The sequence below is a fragment of the Pteropus alecto genome, unplaced genomic scaffold, assembly GCF_000325575.1.
Source record: "Pteropus alecto unplaced genomic scaffold, ASM32557v1 scaffold23, whole genome shotgun sequence".
Lineage (NCBI taxonomy): Eukaryota > Metazoa > Chordata > Mammalia > Chiroptera > Pteropodidae > Pteropus > Pteropus alecto.
The window spans coordinates 3,590,801-3,601,377 of record NW_006435837.1 but is presented as its reverse complement, the minus strand read 5'-3'; the positions used below and the strand labels follow the sequence as shown (position 1 = coordinate 3,601,377).

At 40.9% G+C, this 10,577-nt stretch overlaps 1 protein-coding gene across 2 annotated transcripts in view; it reads right to left on the bottom strand.

Moving 5' to 3' along the window:
* SH3KBP1 (SH3 domain containing kinase binding protein 1) overlaps nt 1-10,577 on the bottom strand; it is a 265,298-nt gene that overhangs the window by 186,613 nt on the left and 68,108 nt on the right. For both annotated transcript variants that reach the window (XM_006911625.3, XM_025046625.1), the window contains exon 2: nt 5,687-5,810. In XM_006911625.3, the coding sequence (XP_006911687.1) occupies nt 5,687-5,795 (109 nt within the window). In that variant the 5' untranslated portion in view covers nt 5,796-5,810. The remainder of the gene's footprint in view (nt 1-5,686; nt 5,811-10,577) is intronic.

The window sequence follows — 10,577 nt, the reverse complement described above, 5'->3', positions numbered from 1 at the left end:
GGAAGTCTAAATCAATGATGGTTCCATGGGACACTCATTACTCTAGTGTCAATGACTTAGAACCAGGACAGAGAGACTAAAAGGAGATAAATGTAATAAAAGGAAAATTCTAAACACATAAAAACCTCCAGTAAATGTATGATCGCAACACCCCTCCAGAATGGCTTTCTCCACCCATTTCACCACCATCCCTAATTTGAACCTAATCATTTATTTAGCCCCAAGAGGCAGAACTACTCAGATAAGAAAATGAACAAGGGCAACATACTCTAACATCAATTACTGGTCTTTACACAGGCTCCCAACAGAACTTGAACAGAAAAGCAGCCAGGGCCAGTTGCTTTAAATGACCTCTGGAAAAAAAAAAGACTATAAATGCGTATGTAGATCCATTCACGCGGACGTATATATTATTGAATGACTATATATTATATCAATCCATGTCCACTGCCAGGTTGCTAGCTTTATATTCCTCTCCCATGGGAAAGACCAGCTCAGTTGAGAGCCAAGAGCTTCCACACAACAGTAATGCCTTTTCTTAACTCTTACTCTTCTATCTGTCCATAAATCCAGCAATTTAGATAAAATCAACAAATGATTTACAAACTCAAAGAAAAATCTGACCCAATATGCCACACTTTGATTCCTTTGTTTCTCCAAAAGGGAATGTGAAATGAGAAAAAGTCTTGTTACTATAAACAAATCCCCAGATCTCACATCTACCTTAACAAAGTACAGTTGACATTTTCTTTATTAAGGACACTTTTCCCATCCTTTGTTTAGAGTTTCATTTCAAACTAAGGGCCAATAGCCTATCAAGTTCCAGGCCACTGCCTCTGAGCCAACATGAGAGTTCAATGCTAGCACATGCACACTTGTATATGCATACACACACATACACAGACACTCACTCATGTTTTAACAAACAAGCCAACAGATACCTCAAGAATATTATTCTGAGTAGCCAAGTAAATGCTAAAGGAATGAAAGCTTGAAAAAATGTTTTCCCTTCAGCGAGGTCACTATAGCCAGATCTGTTTAGGGATTGGAATGACTAGTACTGAAACAGTAAGGGAAAGAATGATAAACATTAGGTAAAATTCTTCTGACAGCTACAGGCAGCAGACCAAAATGGAGAGCCCTTCTGTGCGGTAAACACTAGGCCCGTATTAATAAAGGGCATGTGTGTGTTACCCATCCACACACGAAATGAATTCTGAAGAATTTCTGCACTAACTTTTAAAGCAACAGTGTGTCACCAGAGGCAGAGCAGCTGTTGATCCCTCTGTCAAGGAAAACTTTTGAATTAAACCTGTCTGAAGGACAAAACACATGAATCCACAGAGCAATGCTCTACAATCAAAGTCATATCCACATACCAACTCAGAGAGCAACCCTCCCCCATCGCAACTTGACTCTCATCTCAGAGCATCAGTGCTAGACATGTTACAAATAACATCTTTTAAACCATCGGATCTTTCAGCATTAATCTCTGGAAGAGGCAGTAAAATGCAAATGCACAACAAACCTTAAATAAAGATGGTAAAAGCAGTTTATCTTTCAGAAGGCAAATGCCAAAGTAGCAGAGCGACTTAAAAAGATGATTATAAAATACATTTTATATCAGGAAAGCATAACAATAACAATAATAATAGCAAAGAATAGTAAATGTGCAAAATACAATAGAGACTTACCAAACACTGAATTCATGATAAACTGGAAATAGAAACAAGGACATATAAAGCCAACCAGAAACCTGTGGAGTGGCTTCACATTTCAGAATGACAGAAATAAGAGACATAACCCCACCTTGTCATAAAAAAGATATAAGAAATGTGCAGCACTTTCTCAACATTCTCCAAGTAATACAACAGACTGGAACTGCTTGTAGGCAAGACTGGATGCTGTTTTTCTAGTCTTTCTATCTGTCCCAACGCTAAATACGGGAGCAGGCCCATAATAGATACATAGGAAACATGTGCTATTAAATGTTCATTAGTAAACACCCAAAAGTGAGGAAGGAACGATATCCAAAATTATAGGCAGCAAGAACCTCATGGGATCAGTGAGAGGTAACTTCCCCATGAGGTCCGCTAACGAGGCAAAACCTGGGAAACTAGATCCCCGAAATACAAACTGGTCCTTACACAAGCCAGCAATGTGCTGATTACAGTCTGAAGACTTAACTTATCACAAGGACAAAGCTGGTCCAGAAATCCTTCTAAGGACGAAACCAAATAATTTATTTCATTTTAATTCAAGCAGAAAAGGGGCCATATATTCAAATGGACAAAATTCTGCTTGCTCATTTTCAAGTATGTATTTAGCGTATTTGCTGTTAACTGCTAAAATGTCCATTTGTTCAATTTTGCTCTTAAACTTGAGGTTTAAATATTTTTTTAAAAGTTCCTCCATAGAGCAATGTTCCAATTTAGGAGAGCCCATTATTCTCCTATATGGGTTTAACAATAGGAGAAACAAAATAATAAATGATTCTCAGAAGGAAACAGACAACCCTTTCTGTCTGGTTCATGAGAATGACATTTGTCTTCGAGAAAAGTTTTCAGATTTTCTAGGTCCAGTTTGTCAACATCTGGAGTCTGGGATTACTTTAGGATATACAACATCTATGCTTTAAGTTGAATGAAAAATGGCTTCTTACTTCTTGGGAAAGGCTTGGTTTAAACAGGAAGCTCCCTCACCGTGACTCAGATAAAGCCCAGAGAAGTGGCTGAGGGTGGAGCAGACACAACTGTTCTTACAGTTCTATAACCAGAACGTATAGCTGGTGCTGTCAAGCCATCTGGAGGACCTGCATGCTTTCTCTCTATGTCTCTCTCTCAATTTCAGTCACATCTTTTTCCTCAAATGAAAAACCCATGGAGTCATTCCAGTACCTTCCTAAATCAACTCTAGAAATTTGCAAAGGTTAAAGCTGAAAACGGAAACTAATCAGTCCCCAAACTGCTGTTTCCATGGTCCTGGCCTTTCCCACGGCTATGAATAGCTTCTTTTAAACCTAGAGTATCTTTTGACCTTACGCAGGTGTCTAGGGAGGGTGAGCTCATCCCACATTGTGAGGTAGTACAGCCTATTCACCACTGCCACAAAATGAGGCATGTTCCCAGCAAAAACTGCTGGACACACTTGGGCATTACTTCTTCAGCTATGTCTATCTCAAGTTCAGGACCCAATAAAGTGGTTCAATTTCAGCCTCATATAAATAGAATGTGATCTTTCTTTATTAAACCAATGCTAAGCCTGTATCGAATGATAAGGCCCATGTAAATAGTCATCTCATCTTTGATAAAGAAAACGAACTTGTGTTAACTATTAAATTCTCACAGGGTCCAAGGCTAAATCACAAGTTGGACTCATATACTGTAAGAAATCAACACAGGCTGGTGCTAAACTCTGAAAGTAACTTAACTTCCTTCCAGAACAACAGCAGTAGACAAAAACATCCAAGAGATTTCTAGGGACAAAGCTTGAGGGAAACAAAGGAAAGGAGACTTCAGTCATTTACGATAACTCATAAAAGTTGAAAAATTGGTGGGAAGGAAGTGTTTACAAGTGACTAGAATCGTCCCACAGATTTAGCCTCTGATCCTTGTTTTAAGGGAAAAAAAAAGTGGTTTTTCATTGATTTGGGGTGGGAAAAAATGTAGCTTTTGAGCTCAGCACAATGAACTATTTATCTGGCCTGACAAGGCCAATCAATCTACCCGCTGTTTAGTATAAGAAGTAGTAGGATCCTGTTAGTCTTGACGGGTGGGGGCAGGGCCGAAGACAGCACTGGCGCTGGTATACAATGCTTCCCTTCAACTGGAAATTTATGTTGGGCCCAGGTGACTTGGGGGTCAGTGTGAAGCCTGGGACAGAATGAAGATGGTTTGTTATGTGTTTCATATTTACAGAATGCCCCCATGTGCTAGGTCTCAGAGCCACTGGCAGATTCATTATATAAAATAACTAAAAGGTTTCTCAGAATCAGGCTGCAGGCCTAAGGTAGAGGCTTAAAAAAAGGAAGTAATAAACTCTTTTAATGCCATTTTTTGGTTAATGAAAAATTCCATAGGGGACCCCAAAGGCTAGAATTTTAGTTGTAAAGAGATAATTATTTAAAAAGTTTTATTCCTTCGTTGATTTAAAGTTCTCAGGTAATTTTACCAAACTCATCCAGATAATTACCTTAATTCCTTAATTAATTCCTTATCTAGTTAAATTTAATTAATTACCTTCATTCTCTTATTTACTTTACAAAAACAGGGCTGGCGGAGAGGCCTTGCCTCTGATCAATGCTGATCAGTGTCTATGCAATTCCTCAGCCCACTGTCCCAAGAAGCATCAGGAGGAACTGTAAGGACCCAGATTAGCAAAGGAGGTTTGGAGAAATGTCAGAGGACTCACTGAAGTCCAGCTCTCCAAATCTGATGAGGGCAGACCTCAAGAGTTCTGGAACTTATTTGCAAGAATGCAAGACACACTTGGGGACGACTATAGTTTTACAGTAAAGTATGCTTAATTCTTCGAATGGGAAATCCCCTGCACTGGTAAGATGGGACTTAAAGAGAGAGAGAGAGAGAGAGAGAGAGAGAATCCTATAGCTGCTAACCAGTGTGGGCCTCCAGCCAATATTTAATCTGGGTAATTCAAAAAAAGGAAATGTAACCCAGGGCAGCTGGAGGGGGTAGAGGAAGAAGCAGGAAGGAAGAGAGACACAAAGCTAATGTCTCAAGCACTATGATCAATGGACAGTTTACTGGACAAATTCTTATGCTGTCTAAATTTTATGAAAGATTAACTGTTCTTCTCCATGGTTATGTAAACTTGCCTTCTTTTTTCTTTTTAATGGAACTCATTGCTAATACATTTCCTGCTTCTGCTTTTGAACAGCTCTATATTTCTCTTTAAGGAAGTAATAAACCCATGAAAAGCCTGCAGCTGATGCTAACCTACCGGGGAAACACTCAGTGTGTGCCCTGGTTGATCCACGGTGAGGGTGAAGTCAGGAAAAACCCAGGGAATCTAGTGTGACCACAGTCTAAAATTGAGTCGAGTCCTCTCTGCCATCTTATGTTGTCTCTCCCATCATTTAAAGCAACAATCTCACAAAGGGAGGGTATGAGAAAAAAACAAAACTCCAGCAAGCTGATAGCTGAAAATCTGCCTTGAGGTCTCTCTCAAAAGAGAGAAACGAGATGATTAAAGGTCTCTTGGTTAGGTGGTTATATGAGCTGTCCTCTCACAAACTACCTTCTAAACAGAGGCAAGGTCTGTGTTCGGGGGCCCAGCAGTTAGAGAAAGACCCTGATAAAGCCTGCCCTTAAATTAAAAAGAGAGAACAGCCAAACACGCACAGCTCAGCCCGCACCACTGCATTCTCTAAAGTTACCTTCCATCCATAAAAACAGATATAAAACCTAAAGTCCTGGAAAAAAAACATCATTTATAAATTTAGTCTACTTTCTCATTGTCAAAAAAAAAAAATACTCTGTTCCCTTTATTATAGTTATTCTGTCATTACTTGCTCTGTGTGTGTATGTATCCAAAATTCATATTTTAAAAAGCCCAAAAGGGCAAATACCAGTCATTTTTTCAGCAATTTAAAATTTGACACAGTTTACCCAGAAGTTTTCAGTCTGGGTTTGTGTGTGAGGAGGGGGCTCTTTCTTCTTTTCCATACCTCTCTTATTGGTTCTTAAAATTGTTTCAGAAGATAGCAAAGCATTTCCACTGGATACTTCGTGCATGGGCTTTTCTGGAGCTTTGCTGGAGAGAGGGTCTTTCTTCATCTCTTTCTTTATTTCCTGTGAAGATAGATAAAAGGAAAACAAGATTGTAGTTTGAAATTTTAAAATGCCTTTTTGACTATTTTATGCTTCGACTTTCTGGAAATAAATTATAATGACCTCAACTCAGTATAACATGATGTTTTAAAAATGCCACAATATTTCTGTAGCTTGTTTTCCTTAAATTAATTAGAGAAGTGTCTGGTCCTATACGATGAAATGATGTCTAATATGGCAATGTCTTTATGTGACTATGGCCATTCCAAGTAACCATAAAGAGAATGAGGGATAATAAAGGCCACCGCACAGCTCTAAGTGACAGCCTGCTCTACTTTTTGAACAATGACAAGCTTTGGCCAAGCACAGTCACCCCTTAAAAGCCTTCTGGTTTCTATCCTTCCCAACAGGAGTTTAGAGAAGTATATTCCCAAACCATCATTGTGCTCACAATTATTTTAAACCCCAAAGAAGATGAATTCAGTTCATTTACGGTCATAAAGTTCCTCTGGCTTTTTAACTCTTGACAAAGAAAAATATAAGGATAACAAGCTGAAATGAAGATTATCATTCTAGGCCAGGGGTCAGCAAACTGCCTCCCACCACCTTTTTTTTTTTTTTTTTTTAATAAATAAAGTTTCATTACAACACAATCACTTTCATTTGTTTAAGTATTTTCTACGGCTGCTTTGATGCTGCATGGCAGTGTTGAGTAGTTGGAAGAGAGATCAAAACCTAAAATACCTGGTCCTTCACAGAAAAAGTTCTAGGTGCTCTCATATCAAAACTCCATTAAGGTAGATATTTTTTTTAAACCCGGTGGCTGATACAATTATTTCAAATTACCTTAACGATTTACATTAATAGCATGAAATTAGAGTAATTCACAAACTGCAGGTCTGGAGCAGGGGGTTTCTGGGCTTGTGTGAACCCATAATCACAATGACTTGGGAAAAAGAAAGCTAAGGGGCTAGACCCAAAGCATGGCTGAGTGGCTGGAAGGACTCAAGGATGAGAGAGATGTGTTCTTGAAAAAGAACGAAGGGCAAAAAGTGGAGTGGGTGGGCTCCTATGGAATGAACATGAAGATGGTAAATTAGGTAGAGGGGACCACAATTCAGCCTGGGCAGAGGTGAAAAGAACAAAGGCTTGTCAAAACATAGCCACTGCATAGCAGCTTCCTACACACCAGAGTTACCGTAGTCAATTCCCGGATTGCTAGATTGCTGGCTTGGTTAACAACAGCCTCGCCCTCCCTCCCGCCCTCCCTCCTTCCCTCACCAGGGCCCCACCGGAAACCAGCAACTGCGGCTGGTGCTTTGCTGGGTTGAGAGTTTCAGCTGGCGTCCCAGGCCAACACAGCACAAAGCTTTGTGCACGCATGTGTATGTACACGAACTCCCACCTCAGCAGCCCTGGCACCTGCTAGAACAGCAGTTGCTGGGGGTTTCTGCAGCCTCACAGGCAGATGGCATAAGGGGACAATCTGCAAACATTGCCTGCCTGAGCCGCATGACGGGATGCTTTCTTAGTGGTAGCTGCCAGCCCATGGCTCTAGAAGTAAAGAAAACAAGCCACCATGGGGGCTCATTCCCCAACAGTTGCTTCTTTGGGGGTGGAACAGTTGCTCAAACCTCACTTTACATTGCAGTGTGGATATGACTATGCACACACAAATTTCCCACCTGGACACAATGTAATGCAGTGATTCAACATCCAGTGTTACCAAGGAGTAATTCAGAGAAATTCAATGGGTTGTGGGTGACATGGAAAGCATTTGCTTAGCACTAACTGCTAGTGGCATGCAGTTGGAGAAGAGTGAGGGAGGAGCAAATGTTTGAGAGACTGGGGTGGTTACTGGAGATGGCTTCAGAAGTATGGTTGTCAAGAATGTTCATACTCCAGGGTTCAGAGCAGCACCTATGAGCTTGGAAGGACAGATCTGATCAAGGAGGTGCTTAAAGGTTGAGAAACCAGCAGCAGGAGAGGAGATGGTCCATAAATCTCAGATCCCATTGTCTCCATAACGACTGTTTACATTTGCCAAATAGAGAAACCTAATGATGACCAAATTTCTTAAGTTGCTTCTTAGATGGAAGCAGGGAGGAGACAAAACTTAAAATGTGCCCTGCAATTTTCCTGGAGAAACCAATCAGGCATGTGGACGTGGCAGCGCATCCTGGAGGCTCTCCACCTGCATAACACCCAGGCATACCAGGTTCAACACAGCCTCACCCAACCCCAACATCTTCCCTCCAACCTGCGCTTTCTGCAGGAGAGGAAGCTACCTTGCTTGACAGCTCATCGTCTACTCACTTACCCAGGCTGGAAAACTCACTGTTAACTCTCATATCTAACCAGTCACCCAGTTGTGCCCAATATACTTCCTTAATCTGTTTCTCTCCATTCCTCCCACACTGCCTTAAAAACATAAATACCAGGCAAATAGCTTGAACAGATGTTTCTCCAAAAATTAAAAAATGGCCAACAATCACACAACAAGATGTTCAGCATCATTAGTCATCAGGGAAATGCAAATCAAAATTATAATGAGATACCCCTTCATACCTACTAAGATGGCTAGACTTTTTTTAAAAAAAGGAAAACAAATGTCAATGGAGATATAGTGAATTTGAACCCTTGTATGTTGCTGGTGGGAATGTAAAATGGCGCAGCCTCTGTGGAAAACAATATGGAGGTTCCTCAAAAAGTGAAACACAGAACTACCAAATGACCCAGCAATTCCACTCCTAGGTATATACCCCACCAAAGAACCGAAAACAGGGACTCAAACAGATACTTGTATAACAACGTCTACGGCAGTATTATTCACAACAGCTGAAAGCTGGAAACAACCTAGTGTCCATCAACAGATGAATGGATAAACAATATATGGTATATACATACAAGAGAATATTATTCAGCCTTAAAAAGAAATAAAGTTTTGATACATGCTATAACATGAATGAGTCTGGAAAACATTATGCTAAGTGAAATAAGCCAGACACAAAAGGAAAAATATGATTCCACTTATACGAGGCCCCTGGAGTAGTCAAATTCAGACACAGAAAGTAGACTGGAGGTTTCCAGAGAGTGGCATGGGGGAATAGGAATTAATGTTTAATCGTTACAGAGTTTCAGTTTGGGGTGACGAGAAAGATAGTGCCAATGGTGACATAACATTGTGAATATAAATAATGCCACTAAATTGTACATTTTAAATGGTTAAAATAGCAAATTTTATGTTATAGGTATTTTACCACAGTAAAAATGCACATGAATACCAGCTAACGTGAGTGCTTACCATGTGCCAATGCCTGCTCTAAAAGTTTCACTGGGATTGGAACTTTTAACCCACACAACAGCTCTATTCACAGATGCACACACCAAGACAGAGAACTAAGGAAACTTGTCCGAGGTCAGACAAGTAGGAACTAGAACTGAAACCCAACCTGTCTAGATTCAGAGCCCATCTCTTCACCATGCTTCCCCTGCATCCTGTCTGGGTGGTAATGTCTCCTTGCCCCCACTCTCTTCCATCCCAGTTCAGCCTCTGTACTGCCACAAGGGACACTTTCCTAAACCAAATGTCCGCTCTTGTCACTTCCCTACTAAAATCCTCCAGTTACTTCCAAAAGACCACAGGACAAGCTCTTTCATTTAAAACTTTTCAAATTGCACAGCAAATCACAAGTCTCTGTGTACTAGACTCTGGTTCAAACTATCTGACATGCATACTGACCCCATTGTACCAATTACCATGCAAATGTAAGTTGGGGAGTACACTTCTTGAACTACTCTTTGACACTCACACATGCCTGATTTCATGGACTCCTATTGGTAGGCTCTAAAAATAGGTGATGAAGCTGGCAATGATACAACCTTACGCTGGCAAAGGCTTACATAATTAAGTTCTTTAGCAGATATTTTTTCACTTGCTCCTCATAATAACACTGTCATTGTGTTATTGGAAAAAACAAAACCCAAGATTTTTCCAGACTGATATATTTTTGCATAGAAGAATCATGAGGCCCAGTAAGAGGATACGAGACCAGCCAAAGGCCACAAATCTAGTAAGAGGCAGAACGGGCCATGGGACTCAACTCTGGGCCTTCTAGGCAGACCTCTCCTGCTACACCTCACCTCCCAGGAAGAACTGATGTCATGGCTAGAGCAGGGAGATTCAAAATCATGCCGCCCATGGCTCCACTGGGAACCTTCACTTCCCTCCATGCCTAAAGAATGCAATGTACCACTTTATCCATAAGCACATAAATACTGAGGCCCAAATCCTGGAAGCCCCTTATCCGCACAAGAAAAGCTCTTTGCTGCAGAGGAGGGTGGGCTTGGCACTGGAGTAACTCCTGCCTGCCTCCAGCTGCCAGCATCCAAGTACCTGGAGCTCTCCGAGGTTCTGATCCAGGTCATGGGACTCTGGATTTCCTGGGTCTGAGTGCTCCTAGCCCCCAACCCTCAATCTCAGCTTTCTGACCACTATGCCTATATTTTTAACCATTTGTTAAGAATCTGAATCCTACTATCCTAGTGGTAGAGGCCACACCCTGAAACACATTTGTGGGCTACAGGGGCTTACAGAAATTCATACATGCCCACATATATGAATCAGCGATGATTGTACTTGCTTAAAGACACTACAGAATGGCTGGGTATCGACAAACCTCTTTAGTAAGTAAAGGAAACCCAGCTTCTCTTTATCTCAAATCTGATGTCTTAACAATGGAAACTCGGCATGTACAGTAAACCTGAGGCCATCAATAAGATATCGAT